This window comes from Empidonax traillii, unplaced genomic scaffold (genome assembly GCF_003031625.1).
Source record: "Empidonax traillii isolate 1590-97213 ecotype Southwest subspecies unplaced genomic scaffold, ASM303162v1 scaffold958:size599741, whole genome shotgun sequence".
In the NCBI taxonomy this organism is placed as follows: domain Eukaryota; kingdom Metazoa; phylum Chordata; class Aves; order Passeriformes; family Tyrannidae; genus Empidonax; species Empidonax traillii.
In genome coordinates this window covers 145177-168774 of record NW_020956151.1, presented here as the reverse complement: position 1 = coordinate 168774, position 23598 = coordinate 145177, and the positions used below count along the sequence as shown (strand labels likewise).

At 49.9% G+C, this 23598-nt stretch overlaps 3 protein-coding genes and 3 non-coding genes across 7 annotated transcripts in view; 5 read left to right on the top strand and 1 right to left on the bottom strand.

Moving 5' to 3' along the window:
- The first annotated feature begins 13 nt into the window (after positions 1-13).
- On the top strand, positions 14-12639 carry PABPC4 (poly(A) binding protein cytoplasmic 4). The gene is made up of 15 exons (XM_027903396.1): positions 14-463; positions 5375-5568; positions 5853-5968; positions 6439-6578; positions 6807-6901; positions 7472-7609; positions 8194-8289; positions 8763-9035; positions 9304-9391; positions 9559-9675; positions 10123-10250; positions 10880-10973; positions 11080-11210; positions 11292-11391; positions 12292-12639. Exons 1-14 carry the CDS (start codon positions 271-273, stop codon positions 11376-11378), a joined length of 1890 nt encoding a protein of 629 aa, XP_027759197.1. The 5' UTR covers positions 14-270; the 3' UTR covers positions 11379-11391; positions 12292-12639.
- Positions 7911-8043, top strand: LOC114067772. Its single transcript, XR_003573463.1, has one exon. It is a non-coding gene; the product is annotated as a small nucleolar RNA SNORA55 (small nucleolar RNA).
- Positions 8545-8673, top strand: LOC114067773. Its single transcript, XR_003573464.1, has one exon. It is a non-coding gene; the product is annotated as a small nucleolar RNA SNORA55 (small nucleolar RNA).
- LOC114067771 lies at positions 9814-9946 on the top strand. Its single transcript, XR_003573462.1, has one exon. It is a non-coding gene; the product is annotated as a small nucleolar RNA SNORA55 (small nucleolar RNA).
- Positions 12640-13375: 736 nt separating the features above from the next.
- Positions 13376-16476, top strand: PPIE (peptidylprolyl isomerase E). 2 transcript variants are annotated; one of them, XM_027903389.1, is made up of 10 exons: positions 13376-13436; positions 13517-13615; positions 13772-13815; positions 14372-14398; positions 14568-14649; positions 14770-14870; positions 15000-15123; positions 15201-15386; positions 15966-16108; positions 16203-16476. In XM_027903389.1, exons 1-10 carry the CDS (start codon positions 13406-13408, stop codon positions 16269-16271), a joined length of 906 nt encoding a protein of 301 aa, XP_027759190.1. In that variant the 5' UTR covers positions 13376-13405; the 3' UTR covers positions 16272-16476. The 2 variants fall into 2 exon arrangements, with proteins under 2 accessions (XP_027759190.1, XP_027759189.1); XM_027903388.1 differs by having other exon boundaries at positions 14568-14870.
- A 1636-nt stretch (positions 16477-18112) lies between these two features.
- The window catches only part of LOC114067739 (bone morphogenetic protein 8B-like), an 11661-nt gene continuing 6175 nt past the window's right edge, over positions 18113-23598 (bottom strand). The window contains exons 2-7 of the mRNA XM_027903390.1: positions 23273-23465; positions 22650-22798; positions 21811-22005; positions 21092-21171; positions 20657-20767; positions 18113-18902 (exon numbers count right to left, since the gene is read on the bottom strand). Coding sequence (XP_027759191.1) covers positions 18753-18902; positions 20657-20767; positions 21092-21171; positions 21811-22005; positions 22650-22798; positions 23273-23465 — 878 coding nt within the window. The 3' untranslated portion in view covers positions 18113-18752. The remainder of the gene's footprint in view (positions 18903-20656; positions 20768-21091; positions 21172-21810; positions 22006-22649; positions 22799-23272; positions 23466-23598) is intronic.

Below are 23598 nucleotides of genomic sequence, written 5' to 3'. Positions count from 1 at the left end.
TTTTTTGATTTTCAGGCTTGTCCAACCCCCTTTCAGCTCAGTGTGCTGGTGCCCCCCTCCTCCCGTCCCACCCACCCCCCTGCCCCACGCTGTGTCTGCAGGCCGCAGATTTAAGCAGGCTTTTAAATAAAAGACTTTGGAGTGTGGCCCCCAAAATCAAATATTTATAAGAAGCTTGACTTATAGAAATCCCAAGAGGAAAAACAAACAAACAAACGAACGAAACCAAGAACCCTTAGTCGGCGGTGGGAAGTGAGTGGTGAGGGGAAGATGAACACGGCAGCCAGCAGTTACCCCATGGCATCGCTGTACGTGGGGGACCTGCACCCCGACATCACCGAGGCCATGCTCTACGAGAAGTTCAGCCCCGCTGGCCCCGTGCTCTCCATTCGGGTCTGCAGGGACATGATCACCCGCCGGTCCCTCGGCTATGCCTATGTCAACTTCCAGCAGCCGGCAGATGGTAAGTGGCAATTACAGCCAGGTCTGCAACTTTTTGTTCGTTTTTTCCTCGCTAACTCGCACTGCTGGCAGTGTGGTGTTGCCAGGTGGATGCCTATCGAGACGCAGGACGAGGGTGAGTAATCCCTTTCTAGTGATTGGAGTTGGAATATTTACCGCTTCAAAATACTCTGCAAATGCACATCTTAGTAACGTGTCTGATAGATCTATTTCTTGCACTGGTATTAAATTTCAGAGATGTGTGTTTGTTCCTCACGTAAAAAAGTAATCCTCACTGTGTCCCCCTTCATTCTGGTGTAGTTCTGGGCTGTTTGTGTGGGTATTTGTGCAATCAGTCCTAGCACAAGTAGTTCAAGAGTAGCCAGCCCTGGTGGAATACTCAGTGAATACTTATCTTCTGGCTGTTCCACTCACTCCAATGTAACACTTGGGAGATCTTCTTAATTCCTGTGTTTGTGCAAGCAGCTGGATGTCTCCCAGTTTGGGACGTGGTGTTCTTGCTTTTAAATGGAGAGAGAATGCATTGTTCAGTCCATGGGAAACCAGGTCGTCTCACATGAAGAAGCCAAGTTAAATTTGCCCTTGCCAGACTCTTCTCTTTTTTTCACACTTCAGTTTGTTTCCTACAAGTAGGTATTCCAGAGCTGAAGCAGCGTGTGAAAGATGGGACGGGAGAGGTCATTTTGGAACATGTCTTTTCTGGAAAGAAAATGGGTCAGCGTTTTCTGCCCTAGTTTTCAGAGCTTTGCTTGCTGACTAGTGCAAGTTCATTGCTCTGTGCTGTGGTTTAGCAGCATCTAAATGTGACAGAGACATCCAGAGGAGAGTTGAGAATGGACTTTTCCCTTGAATTTGGAATCAGTTCACAACAGCACAGGCTTGAGCAGCAAGTAAAGTTTCCTTTAGCTTGCAGTGGGTTTTTCTGCTTTACATTCTTACAGAGCTTTCATCTTCTCTGTGGTCAGAGAAACTTCTACATGCTCTTTCCTTGGGATAAGGACTGATCTGATTGAGCACTTCTGATCCTTTCTCTTGCCAGGCTGACAAAAAAGCCGGCTTGCACCCTACTGCATGATTCCTCCCTCGTGGAACTCCCAGAAATGCTTTTTGTGTGGACTGAGCAGTGTATTTATGTGTTTTAAAACTTCTCAGTGAGGAGGAAAGAACCTGAGAGCCTGTATATGTGGTCCTGTCCTGCTCTGAGTCCCTCCTATAGACCCACCTTGGTACATTCATGTGCTGAAAAAGCAAAGGTACAGTTATCCCAGCTCACCTGCCTTTGCCTGGGCTGTGATCTCATTTTGCAGGGTAAGAGAAACAAAGCCACGAACTCCGAGCATGGATGAGATAAATGCTGGCAAGATGGGGTGCAACAATACAGAGTTCTCCTGAAGTAGAGGAAAGCTTTTTAGCACGTGGAGTGATGATTTAAAAAGGGAAGAGTGGCTGGTCACATGTCTTGCTTTAGGGGAAGAGTTCTGCACCTCGTACACATAGGTGGCTTTGCATTATATTCCAAGGTAATCTTTTATGGTAATAAAGAGGCAGGAATTTAGAGGGAGGTTGCACCATTCTGGGCTCCTGGTGAGGCAGCAGACATTTTAGGAAGCTCCTGTACTTGAAGTGATACTTAAACCAAGTAAGTGGTGTCTTGTTACTTATAGGTCCTAGAAGGTCAAGTGATTTAAACCTAATCATTGAGTTAGTATCGGGACAGAGAAATAGTCAAACTCCTCCTACCCTCCTGAAAACTCCTCTGAAATGCTCCTGATTCCTTCTGTCTGGCAAACTGCTTAAATTAAAAAAAAAAAAAAAAAACAGCTGCTGTACTACATGCAGCGCAGCAGAACATGAAACAGCCTTTCCAAAACACACTTGAATATGAAGAATATAATTTTTATTGTAAAACGCAGAAATTGGGGATGTTTTGAAGGTGGCAGAACTCTTCCCCATTCCACGAGCCACGAGGAGCTCACATCCTGAGCAGGCTCTGCACTTCCAGAGTTCCTGTGTCCAAACTAGGTCAGAGCTTGTGTTTTTCTTTACGTTTTTTGTTAGGTGGTGGAGTGGTGCTTGACCCTGGAAGGAGCTGCTTTCTGGACATGCTTTGTCTAACTGCCAGTCTGCTGCAGAGTGGTTATTTTTAGGGAAAATGAGCTCTGCTGTGTTTGATGGCAGTTCTTTGCTGTAGTAACCAGGGAATGCTGGATACTGAGCCTGTCTTACTGTGATAGGCAGAGTGAGGAAACACTTCAAAGTGAGTGTTTCCCAAGCCAAGAAGGAACCCAGAGCTGGAAACAGATAAGTGTCTCTAAAGAAGCAAGGTGTAGAAGAGGATAGAGAAACTTTTTCACTCTTCTCTCGCTTGAAGAGAAGGCAGTGTAAAGGCAGACCTGTGCAATGTAAATGCAAGTGTGAAGTTAAGAGGGAAGAGTGGGGACTGACATAATGCTTCACTGCAGCAGCATCTTGCTGTAATTTCAATGATTGAGGGATTTAAGTCTGTTCTGTGTGCACCCTCACTTTTTTAAAAAATAAGTGGTTAAATTAGTGCTGCATGCTCGTTTTGTCAGCCTTTTTTTGCTTGGCGACCTAAGCGAGAGCCCCGGGGTTTGCAGAGCATCTGTCTTTTAGAACAAAACTTGTGTGGGAGTTTCTTCTTCACGTGTGTGGTTATCTGTCTTCTTGCTGCTCAACCACAGTCACCAATTCCAGCACTGTGTTAGCTCTGGGAGCCTCTAAGGGAGGTTAATTACTCTGAGGCCTGAGGCAAACTGCAGTTGAGCGTTCATACCTTTCCCTATCCACCAGGCCATGGAAGAGGAACGAAAAGGAAGCCTGGAAGGGGTTAAGAGTGTGTATAATGTTCTGTGTGAGTTGCAGTTGAGTCTGCTGGAAGGATGACAGGAACCAGTGGGAGAGAAACAGATACAGGAACTGAAATAGCTGAAGCTTTGTGGCTTAAATAGAAGAAAACGAGAAGGTGTTTGCTCAGATTAAGGAAATGAATCAGATGTGCTTAGTGTGAGTCATTCACAGAAGTCCTGCTGATCCTTTACAGGTTTTCTGAGGTCCTGGTGGGACGGGGATGGCATTTCCACCTGTGGGTACGGCACACCTCCCTCAGTCCCTGTAGGGCTTTCACTGCTCTCAACAAGCATCTTGAGTGAATTTCAAGAGGAGTGCAATGATAGGGTGGAACAGTAGCAACCTATTGAAAAGAGCAGTGCAAAAGTATCTGCTTTATATGCTTAGGAAGCTTGAAAGGACTGGGAGTGAGTTCCTCACTCCTCTGGACCTCGGTGGCTCTGTGGAGCCTTCACAGTTCCCTCTGGTTACGTGCCACTGCTGCATCTGCTTGTCACCTTTCAGCAGGAGCCTGTTTCTGCTGCAAATGGTATATACAGCCAGTTTGTGTCCTTGCCAACACATGCTTCTGCAGGACCTCTGCCTGCTATAAATAAACACTGCCAAATTTGACAAACTGGACCAGGTCGGCTGCTAAACTGCCTACCAGGAATGGACTGCGGGAAGAACCTCAGTGTCATGGGCTTGGAGCAGCAGCTGAGAAATCATTTTAGCTTGGCAGTTAATTGCACTTAACACCTTTGACTAAGCAGAGCTGGGAGAATCCTTAAATTAATATTGTTTCTCAGGCCTGGCTCCTTCAGGAAGGAAGTCCAGCCGAGCTCGTTTCCAGCTGGATTTGTGTGTGAAGCAACAAAAAACCCCAAACATTTCAAAGCACATGAAAAATTCTGAGAAATTTCCAGGCAGTAGTGGAAGAGGGGAAGGGAGTGCAGGAGGCTTTGGTAGGCAACGTCCCATTGGAATTCCTAGAGGTACTTTTGGGACATGCTAAGTAGTTACTCTGCACAGGCAGAGTCAGAGGAAAGAAGCTGTTTAAATTAAATTTTCTGCTCCTAAAATCTAATCAGCAAGTGTTACAGGGTGAAGGTGGCCTGGAAGAACTGAGCCAAACATATTTGGAAAACCTGGGTTCTGCCCTGTTAAAATTCCTTGATTTTAAATGCATGTCTTTCCCTCTCTTTCCCTGCTTCATGCTGGGAATTAACAGCCTTTCTTTTTCTCTCCTCACTCCATGCTGGGAGTGTTTTCTGGCCCAGAACAATCCAAGCATCTCAATTTTATGAACAAGATCCTGATGTGTGTACGTAATGATCCTTTTAATATACCAGTAGGCAGCAGAAATAGCACCACGGAGGGGGGTTTCATTGTAGGTTAGAATGACAGTGCTGGGCTTTGAGACTTTAGATAAACACTTCCCTTTAATCAGATTAGGTATATGGACTTTTTTCCCCAGAATTTTGTCAGCTCTTGCTGTCGTCTTTAGCTTGAGCAACTTGGGAATCGTTTTTTGGCCACAGAAGTTATAGAAGCTGACTCATGTTGTCCTCCCTGCCAGCCACGTGTTCGTGCACGTTTTCCCTGACCTGACAGGGAGATGATCCTTTCTCTGAATAGAAATAGTACGGGTAGAGATGAGTTTCAGGAAAAGCGAAACAGCCAAACAGTCACTTTTGTAGCTTCCATTTTTTAACAGGGTTTCCTGAATTTCCTTTTTTTCCTTTTGATGGAGCAGTTTACCTTTATAATAATTAAGAATATAGCTAATAGACCCCGGGCACTTTGACATCCATTTTACTGTGCTGGTTAAAATATCGCTATAATGTAAATTTAAATAGTCTGTGAAACCTTTTATATACTTAACATGTCTAGTGACTGTGCTGCAAGATTTCCTTTGAAACACTGAGTTAAAAGCCATTGATCACCTGTGATAATAGCCCAAATGTCTCCATGGGATGGGTAGAATTCAAAGAAAATGATCACCCACCTGATGGAAACCTTTTTATTCTTTAACCGAGAAACCTGTTCTTGGCTTCTCTTGCAGCTGAGCGAGCTCTAGATACCATGAATTTCGATGTGATCAAAGGAAAACCCATTCGCATCATGTGGTCTCAGAGGGACCCTTCCTTGAGGAAGTCAGGGGTTGGGAATGTCTTCATTAAGAATCTGGACAAATCCATTGATAACAAGGCACTTTATGACACGTTCTCAGCGTTTGGAAACATTTTGTCCTGCAAGGTGAGAGATGTGGTAACTTTGTCCGATTCTGTGATGGCAGGGACAGGATCAGACAGTTCAGTGTAGGAGGTGGAAGGGGCGCCTTTTACCAGGTGAGGAGCAAAGTCTGAAAGGCAGAGTCGGCCAGAATCTCGGGGATTGCTGAGGTTGTGTCAGATCTGGTCGTGAAGTCGGAAACACAGACTTTGTTGTGCCCTGGACAGTAAGATATTTTCACATGGGTGCCACAGAGGAGACGGCACATTCAGAGGGCTGACGTTTTGTTCTCCTTGCCCGTGTTGCAGGTGGTGTGTGATGAGAATGGCTCTAAGGGCTACGCTTTTGTGCACTTTGAGACGCAGGATGCTGCAGATAGAGCCATCGAGAAGATGAACGGCATGCTGCTCAACGACCGCAAAGTGTGAGTGTCACAGCCGGCAGCAGCAGCGCTCACATGCTCCGGGAGGCATCTCGGTATTAACAGGGACACACAAGGCACTGGTTCTCCTGGCCCGAGCCTTGGCCTGCTACCTCTCCACTACAGGGCTGGTGAGTGACCCTGCCCAAGCCATGGCCTGCTACCCCTCCATTCCAGGACTGGTGGGTTTCCCTGACCAAGCCTTGATTTGCCACCTCTCTGCTAGTGGGCGGGGTGGGTTCTATGGACAGGACAGAGGTGCAGAGCTGGGTGGGCGTCCTTGGCTGACCGTAGGACAGGTGATTTTTCTGGTTGGTCTGTGGCCTGTTTGTTGTCCTCTGCTGTCACCCTTTCTTGTCCCCATTCCCAGCTCCTACTACACACTCATTTTTTTTTGCCTCGCTGCAAGTCACACATTGTTCTTCCGCTCTCGAAGACAATCTGTTTATTGGGATTTTCATTCTTTCCTGCAGATTTGTTGGCAGATTCAAGTCTCGTAAGGAGCGGGAGGCTGAGTTGGGAGCCAAGGCAAAAGAATTCACCAATGTTTATATTAAAAACTTCGGGGATGACATGGATGATGAAAGACTGAAGGAGCTCTTTGGCAAATATGGTAAATACAGAAATACTTTTAATGAGACTGAATTTCATGAACTGGGGTAGTTTCAGTGCTGCTGCCATCTGTGTAGCTCTACCTCAGTCACTTTAAGGCTGAGGTGTGGGAGTGGTTGTGCCAACTGTTGGACGGGAGGCAGAGGATGGGGGATGAGGTTATTTTGTGAAGCTTAATAATCTTGAAATAGATTTATGGTATTTTACTAACCCTGTCCCTTGATAACAGGTAAAACACTGAGTGTTAAAGTGATGACAGACCCCACTGGAAAATCCAAAGGCTTTGGCTTTGTAAGCTTTGAAAAGCATGAAGAAGCTAACAAGGTAGGACCAATTTTTTGTTGTTTGGGTATCTTCAGAACAGAAAAACTTGGTTTGTCATGGGAACCTGTTTCTGAAAAGGAAGAAAATTCTGCCTCAGTCGTAACTGCTTCTAGATGTGGGAACTCAGAAACCTTTTGCACCCTAACTAGCTTGACCTTCAAGGATAACTTGGCATTTCTCCAGTTTCCTAGATCCACAGCATGGAGTGGTATAATCAAGACTGTTAATTGCTGGAGAAATACTACAATGCAGGGCTTGAGGAGGAGGAACGTTTCTAGAGTGAGAACATTGTTTAACACTGTTTTCTAAGCAGTGTGCCTGTTAAAATTTAGCCTTATTTGCAGGAAAAGGGGTGGGGATAAATTCACAATGGTGGTGTGTCAGTGTGATCTGTCCTGGTAACTTCCGTTTGTCTTTAATTAGCCGGTTGTTAACGCAGAAACAGTGCAAAGGTAATGTGCAAACTTTGATTTATTGACTGACAGGCAGGGATACAACGTGAGCTCTGGGCAGGATCAGGAACTATCTTGCTTCAGCAGCTGACGGTTTCCTCTTGGACCCTCTGTGCAGGCAGTGGAAGAAATGAACGGGAAGGATATCAATGGGAAAATGCTGTTTGTGGGTCGAGCACAGAAGAAGGCTGAGCGCCAGGCAGAGCTGAAGAGGAGGTTTGAACAGCTAAAGCAGGAGAGACTCAGCCGGTACCAGGTGATTACTCTGTTCCTTCTCTGATTTTAAGCACCATTTTCAGCCTGTTGCTGGACTCAAAAGGAGTTGACAAAGTGTAGTCATCGTCCTGTGAGAGACCCTGGGAGTTAAAGGTGTCTCCGTGGTGTTTGGTGTCAAAGGGTCAATAGTCTTGGCAGTGGAAGTGTTTAGGAGGACATGAGAAAACAGGCATGCAGTCTCCTCGACTGTCAAATGGGGAAATGCAGAGGGATGGGAAGAGAGAGCACAACTCTGCACTGTTGTCTCTAATTCATGGCAGAACTGGGTCATGTCAGAGGCCGCATCTGAAACTTCCCTGCTCCTTGAGGTTCAGTTCTGGACTGGGGACACACGATGCAACAGGGAAGCAGAGGAAATCCAGACAAGCTCCCTTTCACCACAGTGGGACTTGTCTCTACGCCTTTGCAACATTTATCACACCTTCAGCTTTGGGCGGTATGAAAGGAACATGATGCTAAATTAAGAGTTCTCAGAAAAATTACAGCTCTGGCAGATGGATAGCTGTCGATGTGCTTAAGGTTTTCTTTAATGTTATGAATGTCCTACTGTTCTCTCCCTTTCAGGGTGTTAACCTGTACATTAAAAACCTAGATGACACTATAGATGATGAAAAACTGAGGAAGGAGTTCTCACCTTTTGGGTCAATAACGAGTGCCAAGGTATTGTCGGGTTTGGGAGTATTTGAATTTTAAAGCCTGAAGAAGGAACTGTTGTCTGACATGGGATTAAAGGACAGTTCTTATCCTCTGGTCATTGTGGTTCTGAAAACATCTGGACCAGTAAATAAACAGATTTCTTTGGGTCTTGGTGGGGTTTTACTGAAAGCTTCATTCCCTTATCAAAGGGGGAGACAGGAAGGGGCAAACATGCCTGTTTAAGTGACTCCCAGCAAGCAGGAAGTGGCATTTAGAGCTGCACCACATCTTTCCCATTCCTTACTGCGCAGTGTGGGCCTGGGGACACCTGGTGCTGACAGCAAAGCAGAGCAAATCCAGACAAGTGACTCTCCATTGAGTACCTGCCTCTACACCTCTGCAACAGTTACGCCCTGCCTGCCTGAAATTTAAAATCCAGGGATTCTTAGGCCGAGTTGTGGTGCTGGTACTCCACTAGCAATTGATCTTTACTGCAGGTGATGCTGGAAGATGGACGGAGCAAAGGGTTTGGCTTTGTCTGCTTTTCCTCTCCAGAGGAAGCCACGAAAGCTGTGACAGAGATGAACGGGCGGATTGTGGGCTCCAAGCCATTGTATGTGGCACTGGCACAGAGGAAAGAGGAGAGGAAGGCCCATCTCACGAACCAGTACATGCAGCGCATCGCTGGGATGAGAGCCTTGCCTGCCAACACAATCATTAACCAGTTCCAGCCTGCTGCTGGGGGGTATTTCATGCCTGCTGTGCCCCAGGTGAGCTGAGCCAGTGTGGGTTCTTTGACCTGTCTGAGAGGTTTGTTGGTTCAGCGGCAATAATCTCATTGAGCCTTTCTTATGCCTGTAAGCAAATAACTCCTAATGAGGGGTGCAGTCAGTGGGGTTAATTCTGTGACTTGCCAGCTGCCTGTTCTCTTAATCTGACCTGAGTGTTGAGTCCTGGCAACCAGTGCCAAAACATGTTGTAAACAATGTTTGTGATTCACTTAGATGCTGCCTCTGACCTTGCCTGATCTGTTTTCAGGCTCAGAGCAGACCCACTTACTATGCACCCAACCAAATGACCCAGATGAGACCCAACCCACGCTGGCAGCAAGGAGGAAGACCTCAAGGTGAGCATGCCAGAAGCTGTTTTGGTTGTATGACCCTTTGGTGGCTGTACTTCCCAACAGGAACAATCCATGCCTTCCTTTCCATGCACAACCCCTGCAAGCTGGCTGTTCTGGCTTGCCAGTTGGTTCTGTTCTGAGGATTTTCCCCCCCCTGTATCTTCCATCAGGCTTCCAGGGAATGCCAAATGCCATGCGCCAGTCGGGACCCCGGCCAGCCCTGCGCCATCTGGCCCCTGCCAATGCTCCCGCCTCCCGTGGCCTCCCAGCTGCTGCCCAGCGAGTTGGTAAGGGATCTGCTCCCAGGCCATTCCCCTTGGCCTGGAGGGAAGGAGGAGAGTGCTGTGGAGACTTGACTTCCACTTCCAAAGATGGTTGTCAGATATGGGACAACCAAAGATCACCGGGAGCAAGGGGCAGAGCCAGCACCCGACTCTTTCCTGTTCCTGGCTGTGCAGTGCAGGTCTGGGGACAGTTGGTGCTACAGCACAGCAGTGGAAATCCAGATGGGTTGTTTTCCACTGGTTTGGGACTCATCTCTACACCTCTGCAACACTTAACCGCTCAAAAAACCTGGATTAGTCCTAGGGAGAATAGCCCACTAATAAAAGAGCAAGTTACACTCAGGTGTCCTAAGGATTATTACTGTGCAGAGCATGGCTTGAATTCAGCAGTTAATACCGACCTTGCAGGTTGCTGCAGGTGTTTGTCACTCTGTCCTCCTTCCTTTGCAGGTGTTGGCACAGCAGCACAGAATTTGGCTCCCCGTCCACCCGTAGCTGCCCCTGCTCCCAGAGCTGTCCCTCCTTACAAATATGCCTCAAGTGTTCGCAGCCCACACCCAGGTGTCCAACCTCTGCAGGTAACCCCAGGGAATGGGCTGGGAAGTCCCTGCAGTTACTTCAGGCAGCAGGTTTCACATGCAACTAAAGAGTTCTTATAGAAACTTCAAGCCACTTTTATAACCCAGACAGGCATAATTTGGAATTTAAAAACCTGGCAGTTGTGCCTTTGCCAGGGGCACGCTGATTGGCTTTATCTGTCTTGTACTCCCAAGCCCTTTTGTACCCAGATTTGCTGTGAGGATTTTTTTTTTTTTTGCTTCTTCGTCCCCGTTTTGCAACCGTTTATTCTTTCTCCTCTCTGCCAAGTCCTCACCAGAGTATCATTGAAAGCACAGTTTGCTTTTCCCACAAACCTCTGCTCTGTGAAAAGGGCAGGTGTGGGTGTTGCTCTTTCTCAATGTCTCACCATGTTTGATCCTGTTTTTGTAAGATTTACAGTGCCCGTGTGTGACATTATGGGCTTTTGAACCCAGGACTTGCAGGGAGCATGTCTGTGAACCGAGGGCACTTTACCTGTCCTCTAGAAGTTAAGTGTGCTGTAGGATTGAAAAAAATGGTGTTTTAGGAGGGAATACCTGAGTATTGTCTCAATATGAAGGAATCAGCCTATTGCCTGTTTCAGAACCCTGATGTCTGTCCTTTACAGGCACCTCAGCCCGCAGTACATGTGCAGGGCCAGGAGCCACTGACAGCCTCCATGCTGGCTGCTGCCCCTCCCCAGGAGCAGAAACAGATGCTGGGTGAGTGAAACTCCAGCGCTCCCAGATGACTTCCCATCCAAAAATCCCCTCAGATCTCAAAAATAACCCCTTAATCAAAACTCCTCTGAACTCCTGTTCCCCTCAGGAGAACGTTTGTTCCCTCTGATCCAAGCTATGCACCCCAGCCTCGCTGGGAAGATCACAGGAATGCTGCTAGAGATTGACAACTCCGAGCTGCTGCACATGCTGGAGTCTCCAGAGTCGCTCCGGTCAAAGGTAAATGGGGGTGTTCCCTTTGCTGGGGTGGCTCTGGGGGGACTTGGAGGGAGAAGGTCTCACTGGGTTTGTCTCCCCGAGGTGGAGGAGGCCGTGGCCGTGTTGCAGGCTCACCAAGCCAAGAAAGAAGCTGCCCAGAAGGTGGGTGTGGTTGCTGCTACCTCTTGAACCAGGATGACTGGTGAGTGTCTCGGTCCTCAGCTTCACTTAGAAGCTTCCGGAATCGGTAAATAAGGCATGATTGTTAGTGACCAGTCTGGTCTGGAGGCCCCATGCAGGGCCATGTCCAGCACTTGCCTGATTTTAGTCCACTCTTTATAAACAAACAAAAAACTCCTAATGTAGTTTCTCCCTACAGAATCCTTATGTAAAACTTAAAATGTTCTTCACATACCTTATTTTAATGAAGCATCAGAAAGGTGCTTTATAAGACCCTGAAGTGTTCCTTGCAGCTGAAATTTCATGAAGGACTAAAACCTTGGGATGAGTCCTGTGGAACTGCTAATCTGGGAAATGGGAGAGACACAAGGTGCTCTAGTGACTTTGAGGCTAAACGGGCTGTTGATGCCCATTCCTTATCCTGAAAACCATCTGCCTTCAGTATCTGTTATAAAGTGCTGGTGTCGGGAATGTCATTTCACTGCACAGGTTTGTTCACACAAATGGTGTCCCCTGTATTTGGAGCCAGCTCTCATTTAACTTCTGAATAAGGTTTTTGATTCTTCGAATGCCTGCTCTTGCTTTTGATGATCCATTTCCCTGTGGATTGTGTGGAATTGACACCTCCAGTACTTTTTGTGATGCTGTTGTAATCACATGTCAGAAGTCAAGCTGGTGAAGAGTGATCAGGATTCTTATTTTCATCCATACATTTCTCAGTGGCTCCGGTCACTGGCTGATTTAGTGAAGAGCTTGAGTTTCCTGTGGAGAATAACAATTTCTGATTGTCTGAAAAGCGTGAACAGTTTCTCTGTACCTTCCAAATTTTATTGCAGTCCTTATGGTTTGTAGTTCTGGAACGTTCCCTAGCCTGGAGCAGGGATGCTGTTTGTGAGTAACTTGTCTCCCCTTTTCCCTCTAGGATACAAAGAAGCCAAATAGCCCCTTCCTAGACATCAGCTCAAGATGTTTGAAGATCCTTCACTGTCCTGCAGATCTCAATGCCATGCATCATAGTTATATTGCATTTTGTAAATTAATCTTCAAGATCTTATTTAAATAAAGCCATCTCTGAAGCTCGAGGTTTCCAAAACCAGAATGGGGGTTGCAAGCTTTTCCTTTGTCAGAATAGAGCTACCCCTTGTGTCTTCTGAGGAGGACGTTGAGGATTTTAGGCTGGAAGTATTTTTGTGGGTTTGTGTTTAATTGAACAATCCAGTTTGGAAAGTTTGGGAAACATTTATCAATAAAGGAATAAACTTGCACTGTGCTTGTTGCCTGTCATTTCGCTCTGTTTGATAAATAAACGTGGTATGGTTTTGTGAAGTTAAACTGATGGGCAGCTGTCAGGTGGGGAATATATTAAACTGGGGTTTGAGTTATTGTGCCTGTTAATTTTGGATGACAAGTGTTTTGAGGCAGCTGTGTTAAAATTACGCCTTGGGCAACGTATGAAAGGGTGATGTCTGTAAGCAGTGATCTAAGAGAAGGCTTTGGGAGGTGTTTTCACAGGAAGAGTACAATGGTTTGGACTTCCTTTTTTGCTGTCTGCTCTTAAGGAAAAGCTCTGCTGTTCTTTATTTAGATCTCCAAATTTTCAGCTGGGTGTTCAATGGTTCTGGTGCTACTTTATACACTAAAGGTGGCTGCATTTTGGCGCTGGGGCCCATGAATTCTTTGTAGGCTATTTTGGGTGATCCTCTGGGATAATAAAAAGCATTATTTATGTTAATTCTGACCGAAAGAACCACGGAGTCGCTGAGGTTGGTGGAGACCTCCACGATCATCGCGTTCAACACCTTGTTCGGGGTGGAGGTGAGCACAGTGGCTCTGAGGCTCAGGAAAAGCCGGGAAGCTGGTGGATGGGGCAGAAGGGGCTCCAGGTCGGTTTTCGCTTCCCAGGAGATCCGGCAGGAGAATCCCCCCGGCATCCTCCTCCCGCGCCGCCCACCCTTCCCTCCCGAAGGCGGGGCGATGGCGCCGTTCCGGGGCGGGCCGGGCCGTGCCGTGCCGTTCCGGGGCAGCACCGGGGCACGATGGCGGCCACCAAGCGGGTGCTGTACGTGGGTGAGTGGCGGGGCCGGGGGCGCCCCACGCGGGGCCGGCGGGGCACCGGGGCTGCCCGGTGACCGCTGCCCGCCCCGCAGGCGGGCTGGCCGAGGAGGTGGACGAGAAGGTGCTGCACGCCGCCTTCATCCCCTTCGGAGACATCACCGACATCCAGATCCCGCTGGACTACGAGACGGGTGCGTGCCGGGAGGGCTGGGCACAGCGGGGCATCCCCGGCGGGCGGGATGGGATGGGATGGGATGGGATGGGATGGGATGGGATGGGACCCCCATCGCTCCGAGGGACCGGCGTGTCTTGTGCTCCCCGTGACCCCTTCGCTTCTCTCCCTCCAGAAAAGCACCGGGGATTCGCCTTCGTGGAGTTTGAGCTGGCGGAGGTGAGGAAGGGGCAAATGCTGGGGCTGCTCGGGGCTTTTCCTCCACTGGATCCTCTTCACGTTGGAGGCAGCTCCATGGAAGCGGGTGGGGATAATACTTACCACAGCATTGAATCACTCTCCGGCAGTGGGAGATGTTGTTCTGCTCTTACAAGCTCCTGGTTTTCCAAGCTCCCGCTTTTCCCATTTTTTTTTTCTGGGCTGAAGCACAGCTGCTGCTGGCCTGAACTTCTCCCTGCCATCGTCCCTGGGTGGGACATGTATTTGTCCTCTTATGGACTGTCCTGGGTTTCATGCACAGATCCTCCCCAAAGTGCTGGTGTCAGCAGTAAAGCATCTTAAATAAAATGGATTTACTAGGTTGTTGGACAGTGAGACCCAGATCCTGGTTTGGATACGGCTCTTGAAAGATCCATCAGCCCTGGGGTAGATGAGGTTTAGGAAAATCTGGCTGCCTTTTCTGTAATGATGTGCTGGGGCATGCCTGTGCTTAGCCTTGCTTTTAAAGGCAGAGAAGAAAAAGGGTAATAATTATTGTATTTTGATTTCTTGGCAGGATGCAGCGGCAGCAATTGACAACATGGTATGGACCCTGTTCCACTCACCCACAGAGACCTGTGGCTTTGCTGCCCTGTGGGCTGCAGGGAGAACACAAGCTCTGTCCTCCTCTGACCTCTGCAGGGATTTTGGGGGGCACGGTGATTTTATACCTTTGGGTGGGCTTTGTTGTGGTTTTTTTTTCCCCTCTACAGAATGAGTCTGAGCTCTTTGGCAGGACCATCCGTGTGAACTTGGCCAAACCCATGAGAATTAAAGAAGGCTCATCCAGGCCTGGTGAGTTGGTGCCTGGGAGGGAAAGAACATCTCTGTGGATGTTCAGAGCTCTGTGCATAAGCTCAGGTGTGGCCCTTCGGATCAGTTCCTGTGCTCTGACTTTTCCTTTTGCTGTCACAGTCTGGTCAGATGACGAGTGGCTGAAGAAGTTTTCAGGGAAGACTTTGGAGGAGAACAAAGAGGAAGGAGGAACAGAGGCCCCCAAACCAGAGGCACAAGAGGTAGGAGAAACAATCCAAGCCATCTGTATCCCCACTGTCCCAAGGGCTGAGGGTGTGAGAGTGGCCATTCCTGGAGGCACAGCAGAGGAACGTCATCAAAACTTGGCTTTCGTTTCTTTTCCTGCCCAGGACGAGCCTCCCGCCAAGAAATCCCGGGTCAACCCTCAGGTTTACATGGACATCAAGATTGGGAACAAACCCGCGGGGCGGCTGCGGATCCTCCTGCGCTCGGATGTGGTGCCCATGACCGCAGGTGGGGGAGAAGTTTTCGGCCTCCCTGCCGTGGTGGCTTCCAGGAACGTCACAGCTCTCACCTCTCCCCTTTTACAGAGAATTTCCGCTGCCTCTGCACCCACGAGAAAGGATTTGGCTTCAAAGGGAGCAGCTTCCACCGCGTCATCCCCCAGTTCATGTGCCAGGCCGGCGATTTCACCAACCACAACGGCACCGGCGGCAAATCCATCTACGGCAAGAAGTTTGATGATGAAAACTTCATTCTCAAACACACGGGGCCAGGTAGAGCTCATCTCCAGGCAGGAACTGGAGAGAAAATTTTTTTAGTATCATCTAGGGGCCACATTTGGGCTATTTTGGCCTGTACCACGTTGATAGTACTGGCCCTGAATTATAATCTGTGTTGGCCAGATGCGTCTGCCGCGGTGTGATCTGCCCTGGTCAGCCCCTTGTGTGCCACCAAGCAGAAATGCCTCTTTCCCTCTCCAACCATTTCCACTATTACATAATGAAAAAACAATTTCAGAGCTGCTTTTCTGTTCCATTTTAAAGGAGGAATGTCACAGTGTGACTATGAAAAGCGGGAACAAGCAAGCAGGTTTATCTCCCTACAAACATCTTTGCTGTTACTGCAGCTAAAAATAGCTGAGCAGCTTCTCCTGCTTTCTGTCTTTCATGTTTGCAAGTGTTTCTCAACATAATTGGTTTCCAGTAGTTTCTGTGGATTCTGATATTCAGAAGCTCTCCTAAATCCAGGAGCATTTTGCAGGACATGGAAATGGGTCTGGGTTAGAGAAGCAGCTCACGTGCTGGAGTCCATTGCTCCCTTCTCAGCCATAACACTGCACTCTTTGATCCCAGGGATGGTGTCAATGGCAAACTCTGGCCCAAACACCAATGGCTCCCAGTTCTTCATCACCTGTGATAAAACAGACTGGCTGGACGGAAAACACGTGGTGTTTGGGGAGGTGACGGAAGGCATGGACGTGGTGCGGGAGATCGAGGTAGGTGCTGGTCAGCAGGGTGGTCCAGGCAGAGCTGATCCTCTTCCTGCCCTAGAGATTGGTTCCCTTAACTCCTGCTGCTCTTTTCTCCAAGGCTCAGGGCACCAAAGATGGGAAGACGAAGCAGAAGGTGATCATCTCGGACTGCGGGGAGTGCCCGTGAGCTCAGCTGGATGGGGGGAGCCTGGCCAGGAGGGACAACCGGAATGGGGCACCCCAGAGAGTCCCCAGCAGCACCCAGTCCTGTGGCCTCTACTGAAATTCCCCTGCAAAGCTCGGAGTGAAGATGCCTGTGGGCAGTGCTGAGGGGTCCAACCTTCCCTGCGCTGCCCGAGCAGGGCAGGGCTGGTCCTGCTGCTGTGTTCCAGAAAGACTTTATGTTTGGGAAAAATAAAAACTAGTTTTAAAAATACCGAGGACCTGTCTTTCAAACTGTCCCTTGTGCGAAGCTGGTCTTTGAGCAAAAATGCTTTTTTTATTTTTTTATTTTTTATTTTATTTTTTTTAATTTTATTTTTTTATTTTATTTTTTTTTATTTTTTTTCCCTTGTCTGTATTAATCCTGTGCCTGAATCCTGGCTCCAGGGGAAGCTCCCTGTGCCAGGGGAAGAGCTGAGCTGAATCTCTCATGCTTATTCCACAGCAGGATCTCGTGGAGGTGTTTCTGGCATATCCCTGGCTTTGTAGTGTCCTTTTCCATCAGCAGAGGGAAGCAGGTCCCTGGCTGGCAGCCTTCCTGCTGGGAAGCCAGCCTGGTCCAGCCCCATCCCAATCCCAGAGGGAAGGTGTTTACTGGGATGGATAAGAGGGAAAACATGGTCAGGACAAGAAACACCATGAAATGAAGGAACCCTTTGGGTGATGAACACCCCAAAGTGATGAGGCTGTAGGAAGGGGTTTAATTTCCAAACTCCAGTTTGAAGAGCGGGATAATCACGTGGATTTATAGTTCCTGCGGTGGGTAGCTCTGGCTGTGCACCAAAGAGGTGACCACAACGGTGGGAAGTGATGGATTTGGGGTTTCCTGTGAAATTATGGCACTGGGGAGGAAGGGATGTGTGGGTTTGAGCATGTTCAGGTGTTGGCAGGAGGGATGAGGCTGCTGGGACAGAGAGGAGGGTCAGGTGCGTGGGGATGGGTTGTGGGGATCTTTTGAGGACCTTGTGTCATTGGGGATTTTTGGGTTTGCCAGGTCGGGGGTGTTGCTTTTCCATAAGAAACACTGGGTTGCTTTTATTCACTTACTGGCTTTCCACAGTGTTTGGGGGTTGTGCATTGCCCTAAAACTGCAACAAGGTGAGACTCAGGCACTCAGCCTTGATTCCAGACAAACAGATGGACCAGCCCAGCTTTTCCCTTCCTTGCTCCCTTCTTTTTGATGTTTAAATCTCAAATTTTTGAAGACGGCCCTTGCAGGCACCTTCAGAGGGACCTGAACCAGGGAGAGAGAGCTCAGAGTGATGGAAGCCCTGGGTGTTCTCTCTGCAGAAGGCACCAGGTCAGACAGAGCCATGACCATCACATCCTGAGCTGGATTTCATGTGGGATTAGATACCTAAAGAAGCAACACCTTTGCTTGGGAAAGCTGGGCATTGACGAGGAGCAGATCTGTCTTATTTTGGTGGGTTTATTGGGATTTTTTTCCTGGTTCATTATTTGTTTAGTGACGTAAGGTTCCCCCAGGTATCTGAGCTGAGAACCAGGACAGGCCTTTTCCTTTTAAAATCAGAGCAAATAAATAATTTAATTGTACAAATAGCCCAGGGAAGCTGCCTGGGGCAGTCACAGCCCTTTTAGGAGCCCACGGGAAAGATCCACCGGTGAGCACAGCCTGACCTAAAACTCACATCAGGGCTCATTTTCAAGCAAATAGGTACAATTTTAGCCGATTCTGAGTATTTTTTCATTGCGAAATGTCCTCCAAACAGAGCACTCTTGTGCTGTGACATTAAAAAACAAAGAGCAAGAGAAACTCCGTGTTTACTTTCTAAACTAGGTGTTTATTTTATAACAGTGCCGTAGCTCAATATGGATATTTTATTTTTTTTCCAAGTGGCTGAGTTTGGTGAACTTTAGGTAAACAGGAGCGGGTTAGTCAGCCAGCTACTTAATTGGCTGATGATATTTTCATTAAGGGAATTAAAAGCACTGGGTAGAGGTGGGTTAGTTAGAAATACACAGCTAGGAACAGCTCAATCCCAGAGCAACTCAGATGTTGCCTCCCTTGTCCTAATTACCCTTAAGCCCAAACTGCTTCCACCAGAGACTGCAGCAGCATGAGGGGAAAACACATCAGCCACAGACAAACCAGACACAGAACAAGCCACAAATCCTCTCTTCCCTATATATATATATATATGTTTGTGCATATCTATGTGTCTCATTAAGCGGGGTAAGAGAATAGAATTTTATATTATTTACATCCACTTCTAGGAAGGGGTGGGAGGGATTTGTTTTTATTATTTATTACTCTTAATGGACTTTGCTCTGATGCAGCCCATGAAACTCCTCTTCCACACATCCAGCAGAAACCCAGTGTCACATTGCTCTGGTGGGGAGGGGGTGGGACTTTCAGGGATGGAGATGGAGTGGGATGTTCGAGGATGGGGATGGGATGCTCGGGGATGGGGATGGGACCTGTCCATCAGTGGCAGCCACATGATTTCACCACCATGTTGCGATGCTTCTTGAGGATGACGTTGTTGTTGCTGTCGTAGTAGAGGACAGAGGTGGCACTGAGCTTGGTGGGGGCACAGCACGCCTTGGGCACGGCCTCAGGCTTCATCAGGTGGACCTGGGGGAGGGATGCAGCAAACGTGGCTCCAGGCAAAAGAAAAAGCATCAAACCGACTCATAGCTGCAGAAATCCTGGGTGAATGGGGAGATTATTCCCAGCTTTTTGCAAAAATATTTATCCTAAACTCCAGGCAGTCCCTGCCGCAGTTTATGTTGGAGCGGGGCTCAAGGCACTGCGTGGGCAGGGCAGCCCCTTCATTAATTTAGGATTTCAGGGCCCTTTTTCCTCACAAAAATAGACAAATGACTAAAAAAAGAATATAAATCAGGGCAGAGGTGGTCAGACCCCGGTGTGGGCGGAGGGTGCTGCAACAGAGATCCTCCACCCCGAATTAAACGTCTTCCACCAAAATCTTAAATACACAACACCTCTCTGAACACGACTCCCTTTCAGCTCGTTCAGCCCCTGCTCAGGACATGCTTTATCCCAGGATTTTACTGCATGGCACCAGCTGGAGGCTCCCAGGCCGCCGGACACGCGGAGCCCTCGCTGGCTTCACCCGACATGTGCGATTAATTTACGGCAGGGGCAGCCCAGCTCTCCCAGCTCGGAAGTCCGGTGTTTTTGCTGTCAAACCCTGCTATTTGCAGCACAGGCTGTGGGGCTGGCACAGCTCCACGGCCGCCTTTGCCCCGGCGCTTCCCAGAAGGGCCGGATCCGGGCGCCAGGTGATTCACATCCTGCCCAAACGGCTCCGTTTTGGGAAGAGCGTTGGGTTTAGGGGCGATGGGTGGGTGTAGACGGGGAAGGGGGGGCCCCTCCTCGCCACTACCAGGATCCTTCCCAGCCCCAGATGGGCCCTGGAAGCTTCGTTAATGTCAAAATTAAACCCCGCCAGGCGACACCTTCAAAGGCTCGGCCGAGGGCTCGGCGCTCCCTGTAATTAACCGCGAGCACCGGAGCCGGTGTGGCTCTGCCATTGGGAAACCAAACACTCACAGGGCAGGAAATTCCAGAAATTAAAGCACTGGCTGGGATGCGGGGTGGGTTTGGGAAAAGAGGGACACTAAAGCTTTGCTGCTTGGAATATGCTGAGCCCAACGTTTGGGTGCCGAGCCGCAGCGGTGCTTTCCAGGGCTGTGGATAAACCCTCGGGCACGGCTGACACGGAGCCTTTCCAGGGAGGAGTGGGGGCCTTGGGGAGCCCTGGTGAGCCTTGGAGTCCCTGCTCCAGAGCCCACTGCCAGGGGAAGGGGCAATCAGTCCATCAGAAATCATCTGTTTTGTCCCAGCTGTTGTTAAACTGGAGCAGGATCGTGTCAGTCAGAAAATCAGGAGATGATCTGGAATTGCAAAATCCCCCCGTGACACCCTTCTGGCTCAGGCTGATGGGCAGAGCTGGTGACCTGTGTGCCCTCTCACTTGTTTCTCCAGGAATGCCATGAAATGCCATTATCATATCCATATCCTGTGATCCTGTGGTGGGGACCAGCCTGCGAGCACCCATCCAGATGTGCGAGTACCCATCCAGATGTGCAAATATCCATCCAGATGTGCGAGTACCCATCCAGATGTGCAAATATCCATCCAGATGTGCAAGTACCCATCCAGATGTGCAAGTACCCATCCAGATGTGCATGTACTTACTAATAATTTATTCGGACCAGCAGCTGAACTGCTCTAACCCAAACACCCTCAAACCCAGCCATGCTCATCCCAAACCCCAGTCCTCCATCAGGACCCACCGGGCCCCTACTGCTCCCCAGGACCCTCAGTGTCCCCCCTGGGCTGTCCTTTTGGGTGGCACTGACCAGGGACTGCAGGATGGCGTGGTTGGTGGCGTTCATGCAGGAGTCCAGGGGGAAGGCACACTCCCCCTCGCAGTAATAGGCTGAGTATCCCTGTGGAGCGATCACCCAGTCCTGCAAAATAAAAGGGATTACATTGATGGCTTCACCTTCCTGCGCCCCTTCCTCCACTCCCCACCTGCACAGACAACTCCACCACCTCCTCCCCGGGGTGGCTGTGCCAGCAGCAAGGGTTTATTTTGATTTCTCAGACTGAGCCACGAGTTGCTCAGGGTCAGCAAAGGGGTTTGGGGTTGTGGCAGTTCACGTTTGCCTTCCCAGCTCCCGGGACGGCTCCACGGGCAGGGGATTCTGTGATGGGAGGGAGCCCAGGGCAGGGGAATGGGATGACGAAGTCTGGTTTTCCTTCTGCATTTACTTCTCCCAGTGGACAAGTACCAGCCAGCCGAGGTCCTGGAAGCTGACGTAGAGCTCGTGGCGCCGGCAGACCTGCCTCCCGTCCGTGGTGTGGACATCATCTATGGGAGAAGGGGACAGGGAACATCAGCCCTGGCACCCCCCATTCCACCATCCCCTGCAGCCAACCCCTCTCAAGGGAGGGATACAGCCCAAATGATAGGGGTTAGTGCAGGAGAACCGAAGGAGAGGAGCCTCTGCCCTTGCACGAAGGGAAAAGGAGCTTCAGATCGGTCGATAATTTGATATTCCGACATTGGGACGAAGGAATTTAGCCTTGGAAGGGCTATATCCCAGCTTTGCTCACAGAGGTGACAACTTGGAGGGTTTTCCAAACTCAGTGGGTGCAGGAGAGCTGGAGGTTCCCACTCCCCTGCTGCCTGAGCAGCTTTCTGGGGCTGTGACACCCTTCCAGGGTGATGACACCTTCCCAGGGTGGCTTCAAAGCCAAGGGCAAAAACTCCAATACTCGGAAATCCTGACAAGCTCACGAAACATTTCCTTGGGGGCAACCAACCCAGACCCTCTGCATCTCCCTGACTGCAAACAACCCAATCCTAAAAACCCAGAGCTCTTTGCTCTGCTTCCCCCTGGGCCCAACACTGGGTGCTGAAGGTGCTGACAGCAGGTCTCCCCCCCCCAGCAGCAACAGAGCCTGTTTTTTTCCACGGGGATCTCTCCACACCCAACAAAGCTCTTACCAAAAATCCCCGGGAGCTTGTTTGGATGCGGGAGGTCGTTGGTCTTCTTGGGCTGCCGCCTCCTCAGGGGTTTGGCCGCTCGTGTGACACGGGCAGGGCTGGGACTCGCCCGGAAAAACGTCACCATGAAGGGCTGCTTGGAGCGGGGCCCCCGGCGCCCCAAGAGCCCCGCCGAGCCCGGATCGACGCTGTGCCCTGCAGGGACGGCACCAGGCTTGGGTTTGCTCCCCGAATTAACTCGTTTGGTTAAAGCAAGGAGCCAAAATGGAAGAAATTTGCAGTGGAGAGCCGCATCCCAAGGGGTTTGAAGCCCAGGGGTGGCACAGCCACCCCCACCAGCACGCCATGGTCACACAGAGCCTTTCGACGAGTAAAACCAACTGATCAATTTGCCCCTTCGCCCCCAGGGGAGGAAAGCTGGGGAGGGAAGGGAATGGAGGGAGAGTTGGCAACTGTGATTCCTGCCCCCATGGGAGTGGAGATGCTCTGAGTGTGCCTGTGTGCAGTGTTGGACCAGAGTCGATTCCACGGGGAAAAGAGGGTTAATCATCTGGCACACACATGGCAGGATCCCCCCAGGTAAGGAGCTCCTTAAGTGTTAGTGGGATTAATTACAGCCCACCCCATTAGCATGAAGCCTTTGGAAAGGGTTTGCCATCCAGGTTTGCCTGCAAACCCAGACTTGTGGCACCTGTGGGTTCTCTGTCACAACAGGGAATTTAAAATCCCAGTGGGACAAACCCCACCACTACATCCCATGGCACTAAGGGGGGAGATGGGGGGACTCCAGTTCTTGGGAATTTGGCCCCAAATGCTGCAGGTAGGTTCATCAGACTCACCATCATCTGTCTCCACGTAGAGCCGCAGCCCCAGGTTGTATTTCTGATCCAGTAACCAGTGGTTGCTGGCGGCTGTGACGTCAAACACCAGCCAGCCCTCTGTCCCGGCACGCAGGTCCTGGACATCCAGCAGGAACAGGTCAGATTCCCTGTAGAAACAAAGGGGGAAAAGAACAGGTGAGTAACAGCACCCAAAGGGCACCAGCACCAGCGATAATTCTTGGAAATTACTGCTTGGTGCCTGTGTCCAGACAGGCCCTGGCACAGCAGGGTCAGTTCAGCAGCTCTCGATGCCGCCGGCTGTGCCAGACACGATGGTGGCATCCTGGAAAAAGCATCGTCTCCGCCCTGGCCAAAATGCCAGGGTGTGACATTTCCCCACTGGAAAGTTTGGGAACAGGTATTTGTGGCACTGCCACTTCCCCTGGTGTTTTTATGGTAGTGGGAAGGGAAAGTGCTTGCACAGGTTCCCATCCCCGTCCCCATCCCCACCGTCTTCATCCCTATTCCCGCCCCTTCATTCTCATCCCCAGTCCCATCCCCGCCTTCTTCATTCCCATCCCCGTCCCCCCCATCTCCATCGTTCCCATTCCCCTCCCCACTCCCCTCCGCAGCCCCCTCACCTGTTGGAGCGCTCTGCAGCCACCTCGTAGATGCTGATGTGGAGGCTGTTGTTGCCGTGCCGGGGCACCCCCCGGGCCTTGTAGATGCGGAACTCGGCGGCCGTGACGGACTCGCCCGCGGGCACCTGGGTCAGGTCGAACCTGAACTCCTTCCAGTACGGCTTCGGAGAGAACATGTCCCGGTCCTGCTCCACTGTGGAGCAAAGGGCTCAGGGAAGGCTCTGCCAGACCCCACCCCGAGTCCCTCTGACCTTATTTGTCCCCACTTTGGGGACAAACCTGCTGGTTCTGACCCCTCACCCCCCTCCCCAGTCCCGAGCTCTTGG

Coding starts and splice junctions, on each gene's coding strand:
- PABPC4 (XM_027903396.1), top strand. CDS start 271: ATGAACACGGCAGCCAGCAGTTACCCCATGGCATCGCTGTACGTGGGG. Junction 464..5,374: donor CTTCCAGCAGCCGGCAGATG/GTAAGTGGCAAT, acceptor CTTCTCTTGCAG/CTGAGCGAGCTCTAGATACC. Junction 5,569..5,852: donor GAAACATTTTGTCCTGCAAG/GTGAGAGATGTG, acceptor CCCGTGTTGCAG/GTGGTGTGTGATGAGAATGG.
- PPIE (XM_027903388.1), top strand. CDS start 13,406: ATGGCGGCCACCAAGCGGGTGCTGTACGTGG. Junction 14,399..14,567: donor CGGCAGCAATTGACAACATG/GTATGGACCCTG, acceptor TCCCCTCTACAG/AATGAGTCTGAGCTCTTTGG. Junction 14,871..14,999: donor CCAAACCAGAGGCACAAGAG/GTAGGAGAAACA, acceptor TTTCCTGCCCAG/GACGAGCCTCCCGCCAAGAA.